This window comes from Myotis myotis, unplaced genomic scaffold (genome assembly GCF_014108235.1).
Source record: "Myotis myotis isolate mMyoMyo1 unplaced genomic scaffold, mMyoMyo1.p scaffold_m19_p_4, whole genome shotgun sequence".
In the NCBI taxonomy this organism is placed as follows: Eukaryota; Metazoa; Chordata; class Mammalia; order Chiroptera; family Vespertilionidae; genus Myotis; species Myotis myotis.
This window is the reverse complement of record NW_023416346.1, coordinates 48,872,084-48,898,568: the sequence shown is the minus strand read 5'-3', so window position 1 is coordinate 48,898,568 and position 26,485 is coordinate 48,872,084. Positions and strand designations below refer to the sequence as shown.

Below are 26,485 nucleotides of genomic sequence, written 5' to 3'. Positions count from 1 at the left end.
GCAATTCCTACCATTAGAGAGGTAAAAGATTGGGTTATGGCACTACCCTTTTTGATAGCCATCTTTTTCTAAAGTCTCTGTGAAGGTTATCCCTTCACTCCCAAGGTGAGTTCCTTCATAAACAATTCCCTACTTGCAAGTGTCTGAGAGCAGCCAGAGGATAGCTATGTTTTGCTAAGGGAGAAAGACATGAGCTCTCTCTCCTTTAGAAAGAACACTTGCCTTTTTCATCTGGCAGTTTTCACTTCTCATAATCTAAATTTTGAGTCTCCCTTCCCATTATTCAAATGAAATTTATATTTTCTGTCTCTGATATACACATTATTCAAGCAAATTCTCTTTTTTGCCAGTTTGTGGTGGGAAACTTATGGCTCTTGCAACAGTGGTGATTTGGGAGGAGGGCCACAGATAAGTTAAGAACAAAGGGAGCAAATGGACTTTCTCTGGAGCTTAGTTTATACATAATGTAACTTCCAATTGATTCTGTTTCAGAGGAATGTCAAGGCCATAACTGGTTTCTACTACCCAGAATGCCCTGGCAATGCTTCCTGGCCTTAACTGTGACTGTCGCTTCTCTGAAGAAATGAGATGTTCTAAGTGACACTCTCAGATTTTCTGGCTTCTCAAAGGTATGGTGTTTGTTTTACTTTTCCCTTTCACTTACAGCTTACATTATTGCTGAGTGCATTTTAGCTAGTCATAGCAACATTTCTTAGTTATCACATTGTGTAGTCATTATGCTTAAATACCTGGGAGCCTTGGTTTAATACTATTCTTGGGGTTCAGACTGCAATACTTCCATATTGATGAGATAACTATGTGTGTATGACCTAATTTGTGTTTCAGAATAATCAGTGTTGACTGTGGAAGATGATTGGCAAAGGGGATTGGAATGGGTTTATGAAGGGACTAGAGGCAGGGGAACTGATTAGTAGTTTATTGTAAATTTCCATGTGAGAAATGATATGGACCTGAATTAGAGCATTAGGGGTTAAAAGGAGGTGATGGTGATGGAGCTATTTTGGAGATAGAATTGACAATATTTGGCAACCAATTGCATGAAAGGTAAAGAGGAGTTGAGGCTCTCTCTGCTATTAAATGATATAGGGGAGTCAGGAGGAGGGGGACATACTCATGAGTTCATTTTAGGCATGGTGACTTACTGTCCTAGTTTTTCTGCTCTTAGGGGGATTCCAAGGACAATAAAATTTCAGTGCTAAAACTTTGAAATTCCTGGGCAAAATATGAGTTGGTCACCCTAGGTTTAGAATATGTTGCATTTGAGGTGTCTGAGGGCAGTCTCCAGCAGGTAGCTGGGCAGGTAGGAATGGTGTGTAGAAAGGATATCAGAGTCCAAGGCACAGTTTGGGGACTTACCTCTATAGAAATGATCAGTAAAACCAAAGGAATGGGTATGATAGTTAAGGGAGAATGCTTAGCATGAAATTATAACTATCTCAAATCCCTTGGGGAATTATGTATCCTTGTGGATATAAATGAATTAATAAAATAATTAATAAAGAGAAAATGGTGAGTGAGAAAAAGGCCTCAGACTGGAGTTTGAGGCACACTGGTATAGGATAGCTATGGAAAGAAACTTGAGGCTGAGCACCAATAAATCTAAAAGGAACCAGAATAGATGATGATGTCATAAAAGTCAAGGAAGAAGAAAATTTCAAAATGGTGGGGATTGAGGAATATTAATATTAAGGACAGGTGATCGACTCTGGTGATTAATATGTCATTATTCACCTACATGAGAACATTTTCTGTGGAGTCCTGAAATCAGATTGCCAGATGCTGATAAAATAAAGAAAGGAAAGAAGGAAGAAAGAAAGTGTGGGCAGTAAGCATAGATTCATCTTTCTCCCAACAATAGGATGAAAAAGTGTAGTTTTCTCCTTCAGATTACAGCTCAATATCCAACTCTTAAGTTTTTCTGAACGATTGTCATGGTGCTGTTCTCCTTCTCAAAGTTCCTATAGCACCCAGAGGCTACTATACCATACTATGTAGGAGGAAAAAAGCCATATGTAATATATATATATATCTTTATTTTCTAGTAGCTTTTGGTTGCTTGGTTGGTCTCCCTATTAGATTTAAGCTTCCTTAGGGCAGAGACCATGGCTTGCATTTCCCCTGGTGCCCACAAAAAAGATCTTCAAGTATGTTTGCTAGTTGTTAGGATGGGAAGAATTAAAAAATTCTCTAGGTCAGGTTTTCTCAACCTTAAACTTTTACCTTTTGGGCTGGAAACATCTTTGATTTGGGAGATTGTCCTGTGCCTTGTAGGATGTTTAGTAGTATCCCTGGCCTCTACCTATTAATTAACTCCCTCTTCAGCTCCCACAATTGTGACCACTAAAACTGTTTCCAGAAACCTACTGCCCTAGGTGAGCTGGACCTAGCTTGTTTATCCGTTGCCCTTCAGCATATCTTCCATTGTAAAACATTGGTGTCCAGTCCATGGGCTCCAGAAAGAGATGTGTAACCTCCCTTGGTTACTTGCTGTCACTTTTGAGACCCTTAAACTCATTCCTTTCTCTGCCTCTCCCTGGAGTGAGTGAATGACTCATTACTTGAATTTAAATACAAAATACTAAAATGATGCCAACACACTTCCCTTGTGATCCTAAATATCAAAACAAAGCCAGGGAGTATCTAATTACAGCAGTGGTTTGTAATGTTTCTGGAACTGAAAGGGAAACTGTTGTTAACTTGTTTACAAACTGCAACTAGTAGTTAATAATGCTTTTCCTTTTCAAATTATCTTTCAAATATTATATTGTAATTATGACTAGCCTCCTCAGAGATTGGCAAGAGGTTGGGGAAATCAAGAAAGAGGGAATATATAAAATGAAGGTACAGAAGGTTTCAGTGCACAGGCAGAGCAGAGAACCCAGGAGTCCTTGGTTCTCATTTTTTTTCACGTTAAACCTGCCGTGCAGTCCTGACACTTATACGTATCATCCCAATGGTGTCTGTGGTTCCAGGAAACATTTCTCTGTTATAGTCATGAATGAATGGATGTGGGTTAAGTTGGACATAGGGTGAAAATAAGGAAAAACTTGGATATCTTGCCCTGTTCTATTATCATTTTCCAGGCTTCTGAGGTTCCATGGTATTGCCCTGTGAATCTTCCCACTCCTCTATGGGAAAGTCCAATAAAGCATTCAGTACATTTTTTGACAAGTACCTGATAAATATTCTTAACACACCAAAAAGTGATGTGAATAAAAGAAAGAAGGTTGCATAAAGCATAGCTCATTATTCCTGGTTCTTAATGAAGCATGTTAACTTATTAAACTAAGCATTTTCCATGTATTCTCAGATTGTGGCACCACAATAAACCCATAAAGTAGGTATTATTTGTATCAATTCTCCTTTTACAGGGAAGGAAATGTGAGGCTCAGTGAGATTAAATCATTTGCCAAGGGTATATAGCTACAGGGTGACAAAGCTGTGATCCAGACCCCAATCTGTACAATTCCAAAGTCTGTGCTTCTACTACCATGAAAATATGATACATTCATGTAGTCTACTTTTCCTTCATTTTTTTTCAAATCAGTAAGCTATTCCATTTTATTGAAGAACTGAGGACCAGAAAGTATAAATGACTTGCCCAGGAAGATGTTGTGGTAGTGGCAGTGACAGTAGGCGAAGGAGCTGAAGGTAAAGCTAGAAAACACATTTTCTTCCTCATATTGTGTGCTCTTTTTCTACCTACCCCATTCTTTCCAGTTCAGAAGAGAAGACACCTCTCATTCTGGGAAATAATTAAAGAACTGAAAAAGACTGTCATCAATTGTATGATACTGAATTTCTGAACTCTGGCAATGACAAATCAAACAAGGGAACCATTTTCTTTCCTAGTAGATGTTGGAGGTCATTAGCTATACTTAGCCTGCCAGCAGGCTTTAAATGAAGAGGACATTGTGTCCCTGCAGGATCTGCCAGGGTAATTGAGGAGACCAAAAAACATACTACACACTTGGACCAGGCAACTGGGCTAGAGAATCTAGCTGCCATAAACACAGAGTTTTCCAGAGCATTACTAAGTAGCGTCTGAGTCATTTTGAGGGGGGTGGGGGGGAGATGGAGAAGGGACTGAAGAACAAATTGGCATCTTCCAAAATTTAACTGAATGATAGTTGGAAATTCTGAACAACCTTGGGAATTCTTTGGTCTTAAAGCAGTTTGGTTTCCAATTCTCAACTGGAATCCCCTTATATAGTCTGGTGCAATAAACTCCCTCCCATCAGTGTATCAAGTTGAATAAATCAGAGGGATGGAGCTAGTCTCTTGCTTCCAAGAAACTAAATTTTATTTTTGCTTGTTATAGCTGGGTATATACATATAAGAATTAGCTGTTTTATTGACAGGATGTAGACAAGTATTATTCCTTACAACCCCAGGGATTACTGCAAATCCTCAGAAAATTTTGTTGCATTGGATAGTCACAAATCTTCTGGTGTTTTCCCCACACCTCTCAATAATTTACTACAAAAGGATCCTCATGAAATATACATTTTAGTTTGTTTTCCCACTAAAATGGTCATAGCCCAGAGGTTTTATGCTATTGTAACCTGGAGGCCTGTCACCAAATTTTCATTCCTCTCTCCCCATCAAAACCATATTCTTGCCCCACCATCTAGAAACAGGCAGAACTAAGGAGGATGGACTGTGGCGGTGGTTAGTATCTTTAGTAAAGAAATGTGAAGATTCTTAAAGTTCTTTACTTTGTTTCCTGAGATTTTTAGGACCAGACATCAGTCCTATAATGTGGTGGCACTGAAAAGCATGTGGGCTCTGGAGTCAGTCAGTTCTAGATTGGAATCCCCTCTCTACTGCTTAATAGCCAGGTGATCTTCAGCAACTCTGTCTTTCCATATTTATAAAGTGAGGATAATACTCATTTGTTAATGCTGTCTGATTTTATGACCACATGGACATTTGCCCAGGTTTTTACCCGAATTTGTACAGCTAATTTGAGCTTTTCCCATCATCTTTGACTTTGCCTTGTGATATCCATAAGGTATAGATTGTTTTATGCTAGGTTGCAACTAATGGCTATGCAGACACTTCCTTGGTTTTATTTGTACAATGAAAACTCCGTGAGGGTAAGGGTTATGGTTATTTGAGCTTGCCATCATATTCCAGTCTCTAGGACCTAGGGCCATTTCTGGCACATGGTAGGTAATTAATAAATATTTGTTGGTTGAATGAATGCACAAACTCCCTGGTGTCCACATTAGTCTCTTTGACCTACTACCGCATATAGCCTAATGTAAGGAGTGGTTACATCATATGGAACAGGCCTTGTTTAAGCACTATCCTATGTGAGCAGGACCAGTGAGCAACCTTGTCCTTAATAGTACCTACAAGTTTCAGTTGGTTCATTCAAGAGTGATGCTGAATTACCCTGCACTGGAAGGGACTAGTAAAACTATATAGGCCTATTTAAGTTTAACTAAGAACTTTTGGGGTTTTTTTTTTTGCTAAGGAATCCTTAAGTGTTTTTAAAAATTTATTTTTATTGTTGAAAGTATTACAGATGTCCCCTTTTTTTCTGCCACTGATCCCCTTCACCCCACTCCTGCCCACTCCCCAGGCCTTCACCACACTATTGTCTGTGTCCATGGGTTATGCATATATGCACAGAAGTTCTTTGGGCAATCTCTTCCCTGCCCCCGTCTCTGAAATACATCAGTCAGTTGCATGCTTCAATGTCTCTGGTTCTATTTTGTTCATCAGCTTGTTTCGTTCATTAGATACCACATATGAGTGAGATCATGTGATACTTGTCTTTCTCTGACTGGCTTATTTCACTTAGCATAATACTCTCCAGGTCCCTCCATGCTGTCTCAAAGCATAAGAGATCCTTCTTTTTTAAAAATATATTTTTATTGATTTCAGAGTGGAAGGGAGAGGGAGAGATAGAAACATTAGTGATGAGAGAGAATCATTGATCGACTGCCTCCTGCACACCCCACACTGGGGATAAAGCTGGCAATCTGGGTATGTGACATGACCAGGAATCAAACTATGACCTCCTGGTTCATAGGTCAATGCTCACAACTGAGACACGCCACCTGGGCAGAGATCCTTCTTTTTAACAGCTTCACAGTATTTTATTGTGTAAATATACCACAGCTTTTTATCCATTCATCTACTGATGGGCACTTGGACTGTTTCCAGATCTTAGCTATTGTAAATAATTAATTTAGAACTTGATAAGGATGACAAAAATGATTAGCTGAGCCTAAGTGAACTCCCAATAGAAATTAATCAAATATATTTTACTAAAAAGTGAACATACAGTCATGTGCCACATAATGAAGTTACAGTCAATGATAGATTGTATATACAACAATGGTCCCATAGGATTATAATTAAGCTGAAAAATTTCAACCGCCTAGTGATATCATAGCCATCCTAATTCACATGTTTGTGGTGATGCTGGTGTAGACAAACCTGCGTGGTCAGACATATAAAAGTACAGTAATACAATCATGCACAGTATATAACACTTGATAATGACAATAAGTGACTATGTTACTGGTTTATGTATTTACTATACTTTGAGTCATTATTTTAGAGTATAGGCTTTCTACTTATAAAATAAGTTTGCTATAAAACAGTATGTTGTGTTATGCTGGCAGCAACCTCATCATATATTTTGTGTTTATGGTGTCTCCTAATTGCATAATTTTCTCTTGTGCTTCATTTAATCTCATGGTGCTTTGTACAGTAGCATGCTGTACAGGCTTGTAGCATGGGAGCAATAAGCTATGCCATATATCCTGGGTGAGTAGTAGGCTATATATACCATCTATGTTTGTGAAAGTATACTCTATGATGTTTCACAATGTTGAAGTTGCCTAATGATGCATTTCTTAGAATGTATTGCTGTCATTAAAAGTTGCATGACTGTACTGGTCTGGGAGTATATATTTTTATACTAATATAGCAAGGTTTTGGGGGCCAATCTCTCACTGCTAGGATATTGATGAAACCATTAGACAGGAATTCATGGTTCATGCTCTGTGCTGCATTCATCATCCCATTCTTGAATCATCAACTAAGGACTTCAATATCCTTTAACAGCCCAAGCCAGTATTCATCAAACTGGCTGCTTCCTCACATAAGGCCTGATAAAAAAAATGTGGAGAGTTCACCAAGTGCTCAGAGTTTGGCCTTGTGATGCTTTTACTCCCTTTGTTGCAATTGTAGTGTGCCAGCTATCTCTTTTCTTAACCGCTGATTGCACATTATGTTCAAAAGCTGTAGATACATTGCCTGTACTTTCTTTTATATCTGTTACAAACTTGTTACAAAATATAGGTGTCCTAGAAGGAGTTGAACAGATCAGCTTTTCTTTTGTTTGACCTAAAACAACATAAATTTATTTCCTCCCAGTTCTGAAGGTCTTAAGTCCGAAGTCAAGGTGGTGGCAGGTTTGGTTCCTTCTGGAGGCTCCGAGGAAGAATCCATTCGATGCTTTTCTCCAGCTTCTGGGGGCTACAGGTAATCCTCGGCATGCTTTGGTTTCTTGTTGCATTGCTCCACTCTTCCTGAGTCTTCATATCACCCTGTCCTCTGTGTATTTTCTTCTCTTCTTTTCTCAATCTTTTCTTTTTTTATGTTTCAATTACAGTTTACATTCAATATTATTTTATTTTAGTTTCGAGTGTACTGCATAGTGGTTAGACAATCATATACTTTACAAAGTGGTCCCCTTGATATTTCCAGGACCCAAATGGCACCATACGTAGTTATTAAAATATTATTGACTATATTTACTATGCTTTACATAGTACATCCCCCCGACTGTTTTGTAACTACTAATTTGTATTTCTCAATCCCTTCACCTTTTAAACCCAGTCCCTCAAACCCCCTCCTCTCTGACAACCATCAGTCTGTTCTCTGTGTCTGTGAATCTCTTTCTGTTTTGTTTGTTCATTTATATTGTTCTTTAGATTCTAAATAGAAGTGAAATCATGTGGTATTTGTCTTTCTTTGACCAACTTATTTCACTTAGTTGGTGATCACCAGAGTGGAGGGGGTTAGGAGGAAGTAGAAGAGAGTAAAGGGGTAAATAAATGGTGATGGAAAGATAAATGTTTATATTTTCTTTGTTTATTTTGTTTCTTACATTCCACATATAAGTGGAATCATATGGTATTTTACTTTCTATGACTGGCTTATTTCACTTAGCATAATAATCTCCAGGTCAATCCATGCTGTTGCAAAAGGTAAGATTTCTCTCTTTTTTTACAGCAAATAGTATTCAGTTGTGTAAATGAACCAGTACTTTTTTATCTACTGATTTACTCATGGACACTTGGGCTGCTTTTCAATCTTGGTTGTTGTAAATAGCACTGCAATCAACATAGGGGTACATATATTGTTCTGAATCACTGTTTTTGGTTTCTGGGAATATAAAGGTTATCTAGGGTCTAAACATAGTTAAGCTCTAGCTAGAATCTATTTAAGCTCTAGCCAGTGCCAATACCTAATTAAGTTCTAGTCAGAGTGTAGTTAAGGCCTAGCTGGGACCTAAATCTTAAAAAGGCATATTCAGAGTCTAGTTTAGGGATTGCTAGGTCTAAACCTAGTGAATACTTAGCTCAGTTAAGGCCTTGCCAGGGCTTATATCTAGGGAAGTCCTCCTCAGAATCTAATTAAAGCCTAGCCAGTGACTAAACCTAGTTAAGTCCTAGTCCCAAATGAGTTAAGGTGAAGTCAAAGCCTAGTCTAATGAAGTCTAATTAAGGCCTAGTCATCCAAGTTAAGGGGTAGCCAGTCCCTAAGCCTAATTAAGATTTAGCCAAAGTAGGGCCTTGCCAGCCCAATTAAGACCTAGTTAGGGATAAATCTGAGGTAAGGCTTAATCAGCCAGTTAAAATCTAGTCAGTGCTCAATTCTAGTTAAGATCTATTTGAATCCCAGTTAAGGTCTAGCCATGGACTAAGCCTATTTAAAATCTAGCCAAAGAATAGTTAAGGCTTATCTAAGGTATAAATATAGAGAAGACCTAATCTGAGTTTAATTAAAGCACTGCCTGGGTCTAAGGCCTTGCTAGAGCCTAAACCTAGTAAATGTTTGGTCAGACTCTAGTCCCGGCCTACCCAAGGACTAAACCTAGTTAATATCTAGTCATTGCGTAGTTAAGGCTATCTCAGTTAAGGCCTATTCAGGCCCTTGACTTTGTTAAGGACTAGTCAAGACTTGTTATGGATTACTCAAGACTAGGGTAACCAACTTATTCCCATTTGCCCAAGACTACATATTTAGCACTGAAAATTCTAGGACTTGGAAAATCCCCTGGTCCCTGGCAAACCAGAGTCTTTGGTCACTTTAGTTGAGGCCTTTTAAAGAAAACATTTATTTGCCTTGGAATTTATAGTTTAAAAAACACATTTTCAACATTATTATTTTTTATTATTATAGCAACCATTTGGAATAAGATCATCCTCCTCCTTAAAATACAGGTGAATAAACTCAGGTTTGGAGAGAGATGCCATACAGTTAATGTCAGTGGTAGAGTTTAAATCTATGTTTAAATTCAAAAGTCGTGCTCTTTTTTAAAAATCTAAAGTAAAGGGGCATCTCCCCATAATTAAAACTTACATAAATCATAAAAGTAGTAATTGTTTAACGTACTATCATCATCCTATTTTGAGATCATGAAAGTAAATCACAGTGAGCTTAAGTGACCTGCCCAAAGTAAGAAAACCTTTAGACTTCTACACAGGCTTCTCTGCCTCCAAACCCCATATTCTTCCCCTAAAAATAATTTCTTTCTTCTATCCTTCCCTAGTATCAAAACCTTAAGTACCTGTCTGTGTGACTGAGGTTGTTGATGTCTTCATGTTTCAATAATGTTTGTGTCCATGTATTAACTGAATCCATCAAGCATTTGGTAGATTGCACCTGTGTTACACTTCTGTTTTCAGTCTGAGGTTTATTTATTAAATCTATGCTTGCTCTTTCATTAGGGCAGTGGTTTTCAACCTTGGCTGCACATTAGAATCACCTGGGGATCTTTTTAAAATCCTGATTTCTGGGCCTCATTCTGGAGGATTCTAATGTGCAGCCAATGTTGAGAACCATTGCATTAGGGGATATTTATTGAGTCTGGTCACAGAGCTGATTTTGTAGTAGAGTCAAGCCTCAACCACTTGATTTGCTGTGGTCAAAGGACAAAGGCACTGAAGACAAGACTGGTCTACTTAGTGATTCTTGGGAGGGTTACTGGATACATACATCCTTGTTGTAATGACATTCTGAGGATGAGGGAAAGAGATCAGACACCATCCTCGCTAATACTGTGGATTCAGCTGCCAGAAGGAACTGAGGACTTGGCTTGCCTTTTCCTGGCTGTGCCATTTCTGTAGCATCCTGTGAGCTTACCAGGGGTGACAAGTGTCTCTGTTAAAAAGCATGTATGTAAATATAGCTGTATCTTCCACTATGTTATACTGAGGACAAAATAGTTGCCACCCCTGCAGAATGTAGCAGCTTCTGGATTGTATGCCAATGGTAGCAGTATGCCAAGCATGAAGTATCCTGTTCCCCCCTCCTCCCTGCCAAGTAAACACCAGCTTCATCTTCAGTGGTACATTTAAAGGGACAGTCTTTGCTCTTCATGTATGGCAGTGGCAATTGGGGGAGAGCTTTCAACATAGTCCATCAGTGACTTAGGTGGTGGCACAGTGGAAGAGGCCACTAAAGTGCACTTTAGGTAGCAGATGCCTTCTTGGATTACAATTTCCCCCTTTGCTTTGTTAAGTTGCTTTGGACAATTGTGCAGTTTAATATGTAATACAAAATGAAGGCAGAGCTGGCTGAAAGAAACAAATGATTTATTCTACTGAGCAGCTGGTATATTCAAATGTTGCTTTCTTTCTTAGAGAGAGCACCATTTGGGTATGGCATCATTTTCTCTGACATTCACATAGTGATTCCCCCACACAAACTCGGGTCTTTAGATGACTTTTTGTGTATATATTTCCATGATCTGGAAAATTCACACATTCAACTTCAAAGCACTGGGTTAATGGCATAAGCAGGACATGCTTCTGTTCTAACAAAAAAAAAATCTGGAAGGCCTTTCCTTAAGGACTAGGGTTTTGCAGTAAAGTTGGAGGTTCTGGGATGAGAGCACAGAATTGAGTTCCTGTTCTACCACATTCCAGCTTCCTGACTTTGGGTAGATTGTTTTGCCTCTCTGGATGTCAACTTTCTTTTAAAATATATATTTTTTATTAATTTCAGAGAGGAATGGAGAAGGAGAGAGAGACAGAAACATCAATGATGAGAGAGAGTCATTGATCGGCTGCCTCCTGCATGCCCCACACTGGGGTTTGAGCCTACAACCCAGGCATGTGCCCTGACTGGGAATCAAACCTGATTTGTAGGTTGGCATTCAATCATCTAGCCACACCAGCTGGGCTGATGTAATTTTTAAAAAAATGTTAGAGATAATAAATTATGTTATTTTTAACATACCCATGTTATATGGTAATTTGGAAAAAATGTAATGTGAAAACACTTAGAAAAAACTATAAAGCACTATAAAAAGTAGCAGAAATTATCAGTCCTATTATTAAATCAACAAACATTTATAGAGTACCCACTACATACCAGACAGTATTTTTGTACTTCAACAAAATAGAGATCACTACATTCATGGAGCTTACCTTCTAGAGAGGGGAGTCATAAAGAATAATCATAATAATTACACTTCTGAGTATATATCAAAAGAAACACAAACCACTAGTTCAAAAGAATATACACAGCCTCATGTTCATTGCAGCATTATTTACAATAGCCAAGATATGGAAGCAGCCTAAGTGCCCATCAATAAATGAATAGATAAAAAAGTTGTAGTACATACTTGCAATGGAATATTACTCGGCCATAACAATAATGAAATCTTACCAGTTATGACAGCATGGGTGAATCTAGAGACTATTATGCTAAGTGAAATAAGTCAAATAGAGTAAGACAAATACCATATGATTTCACTTGTATGTGGAATATAAAGAGCAAAATAAGTGAACAAACAAAACAGAAACAGACTCATAGATACAGAGAACAGACTGATGGTTGCCAGAGGGAATGTGGGTTGGGGGGCTGAGTGAAAAAGGTGAAGGGATTAAGAAGTACAAATTGGTAGTTACAGAATAGTCAAGGGGATGTAAAGTACAACATAGGGAATATAATCAATAATACTATATAATAAAGAGGTAATATGCAAATTGACCATCACTCCAACACACAAAATGGCCACCCCCATGTGGACACAAGATGGCTGCCACAAGATGGCCGGCAGGGGAGGAAGTTGGGAGAGACCAGGCCTGAAAGGTAGGGCAGTTGTGGGGGGACCCAGGCCTGCAGGGGAGGGCAGCTGTGGGGGAACCCAGGCCTGCAGGGGAGAGCAGTTTGGAGGGACTGGGCCGGCAGGGGAGGGAAGTTGGGGGTGACCAGGCCTGCAGGGGAGGACAATTTGGGGGGGGGCTGGCCTGCAGGGGAGGGCAGTTAGGGGCGACCAGGCTGGCAGGGGAGGGCAGTTAACGGCAATCGGGCTGGCAGGGGAGCAGTTAGTCATCGATCAGGCTGGCAGGGGAGTGGTTAGGGGGTGATCAGGCTGGCAGGCAGAAGCGGTTGGGGCAATCAGGCAGGCAAGCAGGCGAGTGGTTGGGAGCCAGCATTCCTGGATTGTGAGAGGGATGTTTGACTGCCCATTTAGGATCTGGTCTAAATGGGCAGTTGGACATCCCTCAAGGGGTCCCAGATTGGAGAGGGTTCAGGCTGGGCTGAGGGACACCTCCCTCCCCTGTGCACAAATTTTGTGCACCGGGCCTCTAGTATTGTAATAACTATGTATGGTGCCAGGTGGGTACTTTAAATATCAGAAGGAACACTTGTAAAGTATACAGATGTCTAACCACTATGCTGTACACCTGAAACTAATAGAAAAATATTGAATGTAAACTGTAATTAAAAATTAAAAAATAAAAATAAAGATAATAATCATATTAAATAGGTAAAATATATAATATGTATAGAAGGTGGTAAGTTCTAAGAAAATTTAAATAGGAGAGACTCAGAAGTGCCAGTTTAGGAGGGGTTGTTCAATTTTTAAAAGGATGGTAAGTGTATTTCTCATTGAGAATGTGAAATATAAACAAAGGGTTTGAAGCAGGTGATGATTTAGCCATTAAGATATCTGAGTAAAAACCATTCCAGGCAGAAGGAATAGCCAGTGCAAAGCACCTAAAGAGGAAGTATGCTTGGTGAATTTGGGGAAAGGAGCCATTAGAAGAAGAGTGAAATGATCTGACTTACATTTTAAAGGGATCAGTTTGACTGTTGTGTTGAGAAGAGACTGGAGTAAGGCAAGGGGGATCCTGTTAGGAGGCTGTTGAAATAATTAAGTTGAGAGGTATATGATGGTGGCAAACAATGACAACATATTGTATTTTGGGTATATTTTGAAAGAAAGAAGAGGCGAGAGAGTATTCTGGTGGATTCACAATAGATTGTGGGAAGAAGAATAGTCAAAGGTAAAATCAAGATTTTTTTTTTTTTAGCCTGAGTCATTAGAAGGATAGGCTTGCCATTTCCTGAGATGGAGAAAGCTATAGGTGGAGTAAATTTTGGAGGGAAAACTACAGGTCCAGTTTTGGATATAGGTTATTGATGTTAAAAATCAATGTAAAGGCAATTGGATACTCACTTATGGGATTCTGGAGAAAGGTCTTAACTAGCTAAATCAATTTAAGAGTCATCTACATATAGTTGTTATTTACAACCTCTTTGAGATCATCAAGGAAATGACTGTAGATGAATAAGAAGAAGACTTGGGGAGTGATGAATCATGTCAAATGCTGCTTATAGCACAAATAAGATGAGGACTGGAACTGACTATTGGATTTTGGAGTGTGGAAGTCACTGGTGACTTTGACAAGGATAGTTAGGCAGAGTGACCATTGTATTTAATTAAAAGTATATTTTAGAACAGAATTACTTAACCTGGTAATCTCACAAGAGATGAGAGATTTGGTTCTTGTTGAGCAAACCTGCTGTGAGACTCCCCTGCCTCTAGATAATATTTTTAAAAAAGGAAACCCTGTAAGGAATCCTATAAGGTCAACTCCATCCAGCTTTTCACTTGAGCAGCATGCTGGTCTGGCATTGGGAGGGCTCCTGCCAAAGGGCTGTAGGGCCTTGGTGTGCTTTTCTGAGCAACAAGCAGATACACAATGGAATTTGCTCTTTATCTATGTTTCAAATGCTAACCTTTGGCTCCTTTATGAGCCCTGAGAGATAGAGGAATGAAATTTTCAGAGAGAAAGGAAACAAATTCATGCTCAAGGGCAAAACATTTTTCTTTTTAGGAGATTAAATATTTTTTCTGCCCCACTTCCTCCAATTTATTCTGATTTTATCTATCTCAAAGGTCAGAAGGGAGAAATTAATAAACAGGATACCATAGACTCTTGTCTTTTACTTTATACTCATAGATAAGCATATCGTCTTAATGGTGATTTTATTTTATTTTTATTTTTAAAAATATATTTTATTGATTTTTTACAGAGAGGAAGGGAGAGGGATAGAGAGTCAGAAACATCGATGAGAGAGAAACATCGATCAGCTGCCTCCTGCACGCTCCTTACTGGGGATGCGCCCGCAACCAAGGTACATGCCCTTGACCGGAATTGAACCTGGGACCCTTGAGTCTGCAGGCTGACACTCTATCCACTGAGCCAAACCGGTTAGGGATTAATTGTGATTTTAATGATCATTTAGGTTTTTGATATCTTTCCTTTTTGCTAGAGCTTTCTAACTGCAGGTACACTCTGGGAACAATATGTAGGGATGAGAACAATGAAATGGTTATCCTTGAGGGGACTTGTGGCCTATGATATACTTGGCAAGCCACCTACCATGGCTATCTTGTGTTCTTGTTGACATCTTAACACTGCTCCTTATTTTGCTGGTGATTTGAAGCTTCCCAGAACATCACTAGGCAGATCACATTGTAAGTGACAGCACAGAAGGCCTGAGAGATGAAAGAATCAGATTCTCACTCTTGCTCTGTTACTAACCAGCTGTGTAATCGAGGTAAGCCACTTATCCTCTTTGGGTCTTCATTTTCTAATTGTAAAATAGGGATAATCCTTGGTGCACAGGATTATTATAAGAATCAAATACGTTAATGTATGTGAAAGTACTTGAGAATATAATTAACAGAAGAAGGAAACTGTAAAACACTGAAATGAGCTACCAAGTGAGGTTATAGAATCTTATTTTGAGATCATTAAAAACAGAAGCTTATCCTTTGGTGGATAAGAGGCAAGCACATTTGCAGGCAGAAGGAAGAAATATAGGACCTCTGATCTTTCAGGTGAAAGAATACTAGACACAGGGTAATGGCCTTCATTATCTTGCCTCAATGATTTTGCCAATTACTTTCCAAGTACATGTTTCCAAGGCAGAGCCAGTTAATGCTTTGAAAGATTCATTGCCATAATACCAAGGGGAAGGCTTTCTCCATGTAGTTGGCAGTGTTTTGGAGGAGCAGACAATGAGCAGTCCAAAGTGTAATCAGCTTTTGCCTGCCAGAGCTCAGAAACAGAGTGAGCAAGCACTTTGATGGCAAGAGGAAGTTAGGCTAGGAAGATCCACTAAGCCTCAGGGATTCCCTGCTCGATTGGTCTCAGGTCTCCTGAAAGGCTTATGTGTGAACAAGAGCCACAAGACAGCACTTTGGGGACAAGGACCTCTTAATGTTTTCCTCTGAGGTGAGGAGAGCAATGAGAAATAATGTCTGGGGGTGTTTTTTTTTTTTAAAAAAAACTATATTAAATGCGTGTATCCATATGATACTGCAGCACTAAAAAAGGGTGCATTATGAAAAAAATCTTGTTTGTAAATAAGAAACTGGCACCTATACTCACCAAGGGCACATTTTAATTTCTCCCACCTAACTGCCTCTGTTCCCTTTGGATCTGAACTAATTTACCTTGTCCAATGCAGAGAAGCTTACTGACTGTAAACATAAGCCAAGAGGATTTGGATTCCTTTGCTCTTTTTCCATCCTACTGTTAGACATTACCAGTTAGCCAGTTATGAGCATCACAAAATAGCAGGGTAAGACTGTCAGCAAAGAGCAAAATGGTAGCTTTTGATTAGTTGTGTTGACAAAAATGTCATAACAGTGAGATTAATAAAAATCTATGGGATTAGATATTCTAGTTATCAGATGGAGAACATGGCCTCTGCCCCAGCTATCTTTCTGAGCTACATGTAAGATGTGGGTTATTTCGTCTTGCCTCAATTTACAACTCTATCTAGCTATAGGGACCTCTTTCTTTACTTAGCACTACCCTAGCAGGAAGTAGAGCCACAGGGGCCAAAGGTACAAGTCTGTACCTTCAGACTTCATTCCATTTTCCTGTAATTACTGGGTTACTCACCCTAGAAAGACTCTCATCACTTTCTGATGGCCCTTACTGGCTTCATAGGAAGGAGACCCCAAATAAAAAATAAACAAACTTATTTTATATATACCATTCATATGGTGAAGTATACAAATTATAAGAGTATAGTTGAATGCTTTTTTTTAAACAAATGTAATCATATCAAGACATAGAACATTTCCAGCAACCCCCACCTAGAAGTAACCACTGCATTCACTTCTTTTCTATCTTTTCATTTGCCTGTTCTTAAATCTCACTTATATAAATGAAATTCATGTGATACACACTTTAATGCATCTGGTTTCTTTCAACATTCTTGTACGTGTATTTTTGTGGACGTTTTTACTCTTTTATTTTGGTTAGATATTTAGGAGTAGAATTGCAGGGTCATGTAATAAAACTATGTTTAGTTTCAGTGCATACTGTGAAACACTTTTCCAAAGTAGTTATACCAGTTAACACGCTCACCAACTATGTATGAGAGTTCCAGTTGCTCCATGTCCTTCTTGGTACTTGATATTGTCAGTTTTTTTTTTCAGTTTTAGCTATTCTGGTTGGGTTTGTATGTCCCACTGTAGTTTTAATTTGCATTTTATTCATAAGTAATAATAATGAAAATTTATTCATATGCTGGTTGGACATTTAGATGTTCTCTTCTGTGAAGTGCCCTTCAAATTTTTTTCTACTTTTTAAAATTGGATAGTCTGTCTTTTTTCTTGTTGATTTGAAGGAGTTTAAAAACATTTATATGCAGGATACAAGTTAGATATATGTATTGTGAATATTTTCTCCCAATCTGTGAGGCTTTTCTGGCTCCTAAGGTGCCTTTTGGTAAATGAAAGTTCTTAATTTTAATGAAATCCAATTTATTAACCTTCATAGCTAATGCCTTTTGTATCGAATAAGAAATCTTTGCCTACTGAATGTAATGAAGATATTTGCCTATGGTTTTGTCTAGAAGATTTAATGTTTTACCTTTCATATTTACAGGTATTATCCATTTCAACTTATTATTATTAGTAGTAGTAGTCATAGCATTACTTTGATATCTGGTGTGAAGTGTCATGGCTCCATTGATTTATTTGCTTGTCCTTGTGCCAGTGCCATGCTGTCATAATTACTATACTTGTATAGCTAGCCTCGATAGATGATAGTATATGTCCTCCAATTTTGTTCTTCTCAAGATGTTTTGGCTATACTAAGCCCTTTATATATCTTTATGAGTTTTAGAATCACTTTGTCCAAAGTGCCCTTTGGGGATGGTTTTGAGCTTATTAACTTATTAGCCACCTCAGGTGCGCCCACCCTTAAAGTTGAGGTAAGAGTTTGAGGCAGAGAGTGGCAGTGTATTTATGGCATTTACCCTCCCACTACTGAAAATTTATCTCTGAAGTACTGCGAGACTGTGGTACATTTCCCTGAGACTTTCACTTTTAGGCGCCAGCCTAAAACTCAACTAACTTCAGGTAAGGAAAACCAGCTCTGTATTTCAGGCTTCTCAAATTTCCAATCATTATGCTAGTCTCAAATTTTATGTAAATTTCTCCTTTTCCTTAGTAGAGTCATTCAGCCTTGGGGCCAAACCTCATCTTCAACTTTTACCCAGAATTAGCAACCGTCTCATGACTATCAGTTCATGTAGGAACCGCTCGTAGTTCTCTGAAATTTTAGTGCAGCTTGTCCTTGTTTCCAAAGATCGTGGATATCGTTAAGCCTATCAAATTTGCAATTTTTCTTTTTTGTTGTTCTATAGTTGTGACAGGAACATCCATATTCCATTTGAAAGTGCAAGTCCGGGAAACGTTTAGTAGGCAGCGCCTTGACCCTCTCATCCATCTCATCTCTATCACAGGTGAGTAGTTTATGTGTTTGGCCCAATTCAGTAGGTCAGTGGAAGGGCAGATAAAATGGACGGCAACATTCCTGTAACAAATGATGTGGATCCCTGAGGGATTTATCAGGCTTTATCTCTTTGCCTTGGGACTCACTGTCCTAAGAATTTGGAATTCAGCCAGTTTCCAAGGTTGGCAAATTATATTAACATTCTCAGTTCTATTCTGGTTTAGAATGAGATGTCTTCGGTGCAAATAAGGAAAATTTTGCTCCAGAAGGCACCTGAATTTATGCCTCTGGCAAAGGACTTTAGGAGTCAGACCTAGGCTGATTTCCAGTTCTGCAAACTTACCATTTGGCTATGGGCAAGTTAATTTCTCTCATCCTCCATTTTTCCATCTGTAACTTTGTAGCATTATTGTAAAAATTAAATGTATTAATATAAGAAAAGTGGGTTTCACAGTGCTTAAAATATAGTAGGTCTTCCAAAAACATGAGCATTTATTAGATAATTATTTATGGGAATGTCATTTCATCTGATATATAGTTCATGAGGCTGGGGATTATGCTTGGTCACTTTAGGGGGGAATAAAATTTACATACAATGATATGCACAAATCTTAAAAGTACCATTCTATGAGTTTTGATAAATACGTACTCCTGTGTAATCCAGAACTCTATCTAAAGCATGATCATTACCATCAACCCAAAAAGTTCTCTTATGCCTCTTCCCAATCAATTTCCACTTCCCTAGATGTAACCATTATTCTGATTTTTTCTACCATAGATCATTTTGTATTTTATAGAATCGCATATGAATGGAATCATACAATATGTATTCCTCTTTTGTGTCTGATTTATTTCTTTAAGTATACTCTTTTTGATATTCATCCATGTTGTCCCTATCAGTAGTGGCTTTCTTTGTATTGCAGATTAGTATCATATTGTATGAATGCACATTTGTATATTCATTCTCCTTTTGACTGACACCTGCACTCTTTTCATTTTTTGGGGGGAGGGGTATTATGCATAAGGCTGCCATGACCAGTCTCATAAAAGTCTTTTTGTAAATTTTCATTTTTTGGGTAAATACCTTGGAGTGGAATTGCTTGGACTACATGCTTAATTAAGGTGCTTGCTTAATTAAGTAAAACAATTTCCAGATGATTTCAAAGAGGTTGAAAACCAGCAATATGCAAGAATTCTGGTTGCTCTATATCTTTGCCAACATTTGATGTTATTAATCTTTAATTTTAGCCAATTTAGTGACTGTGCTGTGGTATCTTACTGTGATTTTAATTTGCATTTCCATGATGATTAGTGATGCTGAATATGTTTCCACTGGCTTTTTAGCCGCAGGCATATCTTGGAGATATTACAGGTTCCGTTGCAGACCACACAATAAAGCAACTATTGCAATAAAGTGAGCCACATAATTTTTTTCAGTGCATACAAAAGTTATGTTACACTATACTGTGGCCTATTAAGTGTGTGATAGCATTATGTCTAAAAAACAATATACATACCTTTATTAAAAATGCTTTATTGCTAAAAATGCTAACCATCATCTGAGCCTTCAGTGATTCATAAATTTTTTTGCCCGTCGAGTCTCATACGTTGATGTTGATGGCTGCTGACTGATCAGGATGGTGATTGCTGAAGGTTGGGGTGGCTGTGGCAACTTCTTAAAATAAGACAACAGTGATGTTTTTGCCTCATTGAGTTATTCTTTCTTCCCTGATTTCTCAAATATCACTAATCACAGATAACCATAATAAATATAATAATAATAATGAAAAAGTTTGAAATATGACACAGAGATACAAAGTGAGCAAATTCTGTGCTCAATCCAGGGTTCCCACAGACTTTCAATTTGAAAAAAAAAACAAAACCCCACACTATCTGTGAAGCACAATAAAGTGAAACACAGTAAAACAAGCGATACCTGTATTTATTTTTTTCCCCTTTGTGAAATCATTTGGCCATCTGCAAAATTGGTTTGTTTGTTTTTACTTTTGAGTTGTACAAGCTCTTTATATATTCTGGGCACAACTTCTTTGTCAGATATCTGTTTTGTGAATATTTTCTCTCAATTTGGGGATTACCTGCTCATTTTACTGTGTGTTTTGATGAATTGGTGTATTTTTATACCTCCTGCTATCCTCATGCATGGTTCAAACTTGATACTATTTACTGAATAAAAGAGCTGAAAGTTGTTCCTCCCTCATTTCCTTCCTTCCTTTAGTTAGCAACACTTACTGATTACCTACTATGTTATAGCCCCTCTTCTGTGCTTTTGAGGATACAACAAAAAGCAAAACAACACAAGTTTCCTAATCTCATGGCACTTGCATTTTAGTCTATAGGTATATGGTGGTAGGATAGGAGATAGAAAAACAAATAAACAAGAAAATAGAGGTAATTATAGGTACCATAATATAAAAATGCATGGTATTACTAATGGTAAAGGGATGATTAGGGGCCTTTTTCAGGTTAGAGAGTCAAAAATCTGAAGAGATGATATTTAAACTGAGACCAGAATAAGAAGAAGCCATTTTTTTCCTGAGTGAAAGGGATCTCAGGCAGAGGGAACTGCTTATAAAAAGGTCCTTAGAGTGATTTGGGGAGTAGGCACAAACTATACAAAATGCTCCTTTAGGCAAACTAAGGTGTCAAGGATTGGTTGCTTTGGAAATTATCATAACTGGAATAAGCTGATGCTATACTATTACTCTTTCTTAGTACTGCAGTTCTTAGTAGTTTCTCAACATCTTCACTAACCTCCACCCCACCCCCTGCTCCTAGGGTCTAAGATATTTTGAAGATAGGAATTGTGGATTAGCTAACACAATGGTCATCTGGGTTAAGGCTAGGTCAGGAAATTTTTCCCATCAAAGGTAACCAAGTGATAGATGAAGTAAATCAAGGGTTGCATAAGTAATAAGTAACTAAATTTGTCTTTATAAGATAATAAAATATGAAATGTTCTACCTCTACTTTTTATATTTAGATTGTGCAATGTGAGAGTCTATAAATAAAATATCAATTTGATAAGTGGGATATAATTTATTTCTAAATTTTTCCCAGTTTAGAGAGAGATGAAAGAAAAGATGATGGGATGGGATAGTGGAAGACAGAGACAGAAAGTGAAATAGAATGAAAAACATAGGTGAAGAAATGGAGGTATATCAACCAAGAAGAAGAGTGAAAGAGTTCTAGAGGGAGGCAGAGTAGCTGAGAAAAAAAAAAAAAACTGGATGAAAGGGAAAGCAGAATTTAGTCTTTGTGTGTGTTCCTATCACCCTTGCCTTGCATGACCTTGGGCTATGGGCACCATAGTAGGTTATTGTTTCCTTTGAAAATGTGATGGTACCCTCTAGTAAAGTTTAGCACATACTTTTCTTCTGTGTTTCCCTTCTGATGAGCTGATTCAGTTCTACACTAATGCCAAATTCCTTGTATGATTTATTTCCCTTTGAATTAATAAAACAAACTGCTATGCCTCTACTACCCGTTCTCCCATGCTTCAGATGCAAAGTTGCCTATAACCAAAATAATGCCTTCTAGTCCTCATGGATTGGACCACTATCATAGGGCAAATCCCATTTCTACCGTCAGGATTTTGGACCAAAATATAGTGTGGTTCTGACAGGACTTATGCTAAGTACAGATAGTTTATAACCTAGTGGGTCAAACTAGGCCCTGTGGAGACAAGCAAGTTCCATGTGAAAATCATAGACCATCTGGCTGATGACTTACTGTACTCCAGTAAAGGTCTAAGGAGTACAATTAGCTGGGAATCATTCTGGTCAGAACTGCTGGAAATAGGGCAATAACAGATTTGGAATTATCCTAAAGGAGTGCGATGGATGACTGCTTCCTGATACTCTCCATTAGAAGAAGCTTGACTGAGACTGGAGAAAAAAAAAGCACCCTAATATGCAGGACTGGTAGCTAGAAATTTAATATGTATACATGTCCAAGAAAACAATTAGTCAAAGTATATAGCTATACCGATCAGCCATGAACTGAAGATATATGCTGTAATTTAAAGATTATAGACTGAACTATAGCAGGAGCAGCAATCCTGTAAAGGGAGATATGAAAATAAACCAATGAAGGGACTTTAGCAGTTTATGTAGGATATGCACTAGATCATCAGACTGGAAAGACAGAACATTCTACTTAAAAGGAAGCAATTGGATATCCCAAAACTAATGTAGACTCTGCAATATTGGGGACTCTAAGTCCCAAGTCAGTTCTCTTTTCAGTTCATTCTAAAGTTGCAGGATTGGCATATGAAACCTCTGGGCATATGGAATGAATGTCCTAGGTAAGCAGAAGAGAAAGAATAAAGTAAAAGCAACTATGAATCAAACAAGCAAACAAGTAAGCAATATGAGGTATGTCAAATGAGTAAAAACTTGAATCTTTGACAATATATTTTTATTAAAATATATTTGACATGCAATGTTATATTAGTTTCAGGTGTACAACATACTGATTTGTCATTTATATTCCTTACAATGTGGACACCACAATAATTCTACTAACCATCTGTCACCATACACTTATTATGATAATATTGACTATTTTACCTATATATTACCACATATAGTATACCTCTATGACTTATTTGTTTTTATATATAACTCATTTTTAAGGGAAGTGTTGGTGGTAAGCCAGACAAACATGTCAGGTAGATTATATTGGGCCAATTCCTGGATGTTTAAACAAAGAATATTGCTTTACAGAAGCATAAGCCCTTAGAAAGACTTGCAAAGCACACCAGACATGCAGATGAGAATAGTATGACTATGGCTTTTAGACAAAGTTAGAGGAACTATATGCTAGATATGGAATATTGGCAGCAATAAGAAATAACCAAGGAACTAATTTTAAAACAGAAATTGTCCAAAATTTGCAAAAAGAGAAAATGTTGGACTTTAATTTACCATAAATTTCCTAGGCTGCAGAGGCAATTGGAAACTTTGATGAATGGATTCTTAAAAACATAGAAAGAATTTATCAGCACCAGATATAAATGGTGACGAGACACAGATGCTAATAAAGACAGAATTAACTGAAGGACTCTGAGTGGATGTATCTTCCTCAATAGAGTTTTTCAAGAAAGATAGACAAACTACCTATGCTCACTTTGTTCTCAAATCTTCTAAGAAGAGATAAAGACCATGAAATGTTTAAAGGAGAATATAAGTAGTAGATTCTTATAAGGTCCTCAAAAGAAGAGGATCAATAGCTAGGGCTACCCTTTCAACTTTATCCTATAGTCAGAACCTGTAGGATTGATAAAGGCTCAAAGATATTAATCTTTATATTTCTATTTTCTATTATTAGATCTGCTTTGCTGTTTTCTTTTGGCTGTGACAATCTTCCAGATTGCCATTATAGTAGCAATTCACCACCGGTACCAACAAGAATACCATATGTGATTTTGTGGGAGGTTCACCAACTTTATCAAAAATTGTTATAGGACCACTGGACTCATTCTGTACTTGATCATCATAATTATATCAACAGCCTGATTTCTGGACCAACCAACCACAGAACCATCGTCAGCCCCACAGGATTCATTGCCGCCAAGAGTCCATTTGCTGCAGCTTTTACGATTATTTTATCTTCTGAGAAGAACAGCATGGAGTCTCTGTCAATCCCTGAACTAATTAGTGGACTTATTGATTGTGTTGCTCAGTTAATAAGAATAGCTGAAGAGATTTTGCAATTATTTTCACAGGAACAAGTTCCTTGTGTAGAGCAAAATGAGATAGCAGAACAAAATGAGGCAGCAGAACAGGTAGAAGTAGATTCATCTCCTTCTGAGGAAGGCTCACTACCAGACCTCGCTGACTTCTCAGACTTGGAATCAATACTTACAGTAAGAGAAGAAGAAGACCTAATGTTTGATGTAGATCAAGCTATGTTTGACATGGAAAACGTATATGATGATGTACTCGCTGGTATAAATGATGATTTAAGAAGTGGGTGAAAACTCACCAGCATTTTTCAAACAGTTTCTTTTTTTGTTTCTAATATTTTCTGATTTTTCTGAATATTAGTAATAAGAATTTTCTCCTAGTTCTGTATATTTTCCTTACTAATACCATATAGAACCAGTAATATTTGATTTAGTTACAGCAGGCGCTGGTCTCTTTTCTTCATTGTACTTATTTTAAAAACTTTGACTTTAGTGATATGGATTTTTCTTTACCTGTACTTGTTCTTCTGCTAAGATTCCTGATAAGAGGCTCAAAAACAAGGAGAATAAACTCCTCACCGAACAATGCAGTGAAGACCTGATGAACTCTATCACATCTTGAGACCCGATTTCATTGTTCTACAATGAATGGAAACCGAAAGGGGCATAATCCCCAGGATGGCCTTATAGTGAATATATCTACATTAACAGGACAATATTGGGACACTTTTATTTAAGAAGACGTAACTTCTTACTTAAAAAGGCCCCCATACTAGGCCTTTAAGAAAGTGTGTCAACCATTGGATTCTATAGCAGACTAGGGGAAAAAATTCTGGAAAAGCAACATCTACCAGATACTAAAACTGCAGAAAGGTTTTCAGATAACTTCTGCAGGGGAGAAAGTTTTCAAAAAGCTGAGGCCAAGAGGTTGCATTCATTGCAGGACTATTTCCTCAAATGCTGGCCCACATTGAACTACTCTGAAACATTGTTCTCCAAATGGAAATGGCAAATTTTAGCAAATAACGAGAGAAGTACTAGTACTAGAAGGGCTAGATAAAGCTCTATAAGGACTAGTCACCAATGGAAAGTCAGATACTTACGGCATAGACTTAGAGATCATGGTCCACAAGTAGTAGTGGATAAAATGTATCTTCTTAAGTATAGTAAAATTTTTAAAATATGTTTTTGTTGATTTTTAGAAAGAGAGGAAGGGAGAGAAATAGAGAGAAACCTCAATGAGACAGAAACATCATTGATTGGCTGCCTCCTGCACATACACCTCTCACTGGGGATTTAGCCTGAGACCTGGACTTGTGCTCTGACCAGGAATTGAACTAGTGGCCTCTTGGTTCATGGGTTGGCGCTCAACCACTGAGCCACATCTTCTGGCGAGTATAGTGAAATTTACAAAGAATAACTGATAGGCTTATTATAGTGAACCTGCTGCAGCCTTGACATAAAACTTTTAACGAACACTATTTTTCTCATTAGTTCATTTTGTTCATTAGATCTCATATATGAATAAAATCATATGGTACTTGTCTTTCTCTGACTAGCTTATTTCACTTAGCACAATGCTCTCCAGATCCATCCATGTTGCCGCAAAGGGTAAGATTTCCTGCCTTTTTTATGACCAAGTAGTATCCCATAGGGAGCAGGCTGAGAGCTGTCAGGGGTGGGTGCCTGGGTGGTTGTAGATGGAGGGATTGAGCAAAAAAAAAAAAACCCCACAAGCAAACAACAACAAGTCATGGACATAGACAACAGTGTGGTGATTGCATGGAGGTTGGTGGGGTTGGTGGGGGAGGGTATAAGGGGGATAAATTGTGATGGATAGAGACTTGACTTGGGGTGGTGAACACAATACAGTGTACATATGATGTGTTGTAGAATTGTGCACCTGAAACCTGTATAATTTTGTTAATCAGTGTTACTCCCAAAATTCAATAAAAGAGAAATATAAACTATCTTTTTTTTTTACCTATAAATAGTAACTTTATATTATTTTATTTTTTTTACATTTTGCATCATTTTCTTTATAACTTTTTCTTTTTTTTCCTTTTTTTATTTATTGCTTAAAGTATTACAAAGGGTATTACATATGTGTCCATTTTATTCCCCCCCTAGACAGTCCCCTAGCCTCCCCTATCCCCCAGTGTCAGAAATACAAACTATCTTTAAAAAAAGAAATTTTAACTATTGAGAGATGGAAACAGTATGAATTTAAACAAAGTATTAACTGGTATTTAGCCACAATAATCCTACGCATAGCAGAAGGGGAAAATGTAATAGTTAGAGGGCCCCCATATCAAAACAAAGAGGGGCCAAATAAATGTGTGGGAAATTCACTGATCATACTAATTCCATGCCATACAGTATCCTTACTCCCATTTGGAAGAATAACTACCCTTCAGATAAGTCCATGGACACTTGTTGTATT

General features: G+C 37.8%; 2 protein-coding genes across 2 annotated transcripts in view; one reads left to right on the top strand and one right to left on the bottom strand.

Moving 5' to 3' along the window:
• Positions 1-26,485, bottom strand: part of TRPC5 (transient receptor potential cation channel subfamily C member 5) — a 161,994-nt gene that overhangs the window by 89,972 nt on the left and 45,537 nt on the right. The gene's annotated exons all lie outside the window — the stretch shown is intronic.
• TRPC5OS (TRPC5 opposite strand) lies at positions 496-25,254 on the top strand. The gene is made up of 4 exons (XM_036306009.1): positions 496-629; positions 7,420-7,527; positions 18,247-18,345; positions 23,685-25,254. The coding sequence occupies exon 4, from the start codon at positions 23,983-23,985 to the stop codon at positions 24,331-24,333; it is 351 nt and encodes a 116-aa protein (XP_036161902.1). The 5' UTR covers positions 496-629; positions 7,420-7,527; positions 18,247-18,345; positions 23,685-23,982; the 3' UTR covers positions 24,334-25,254.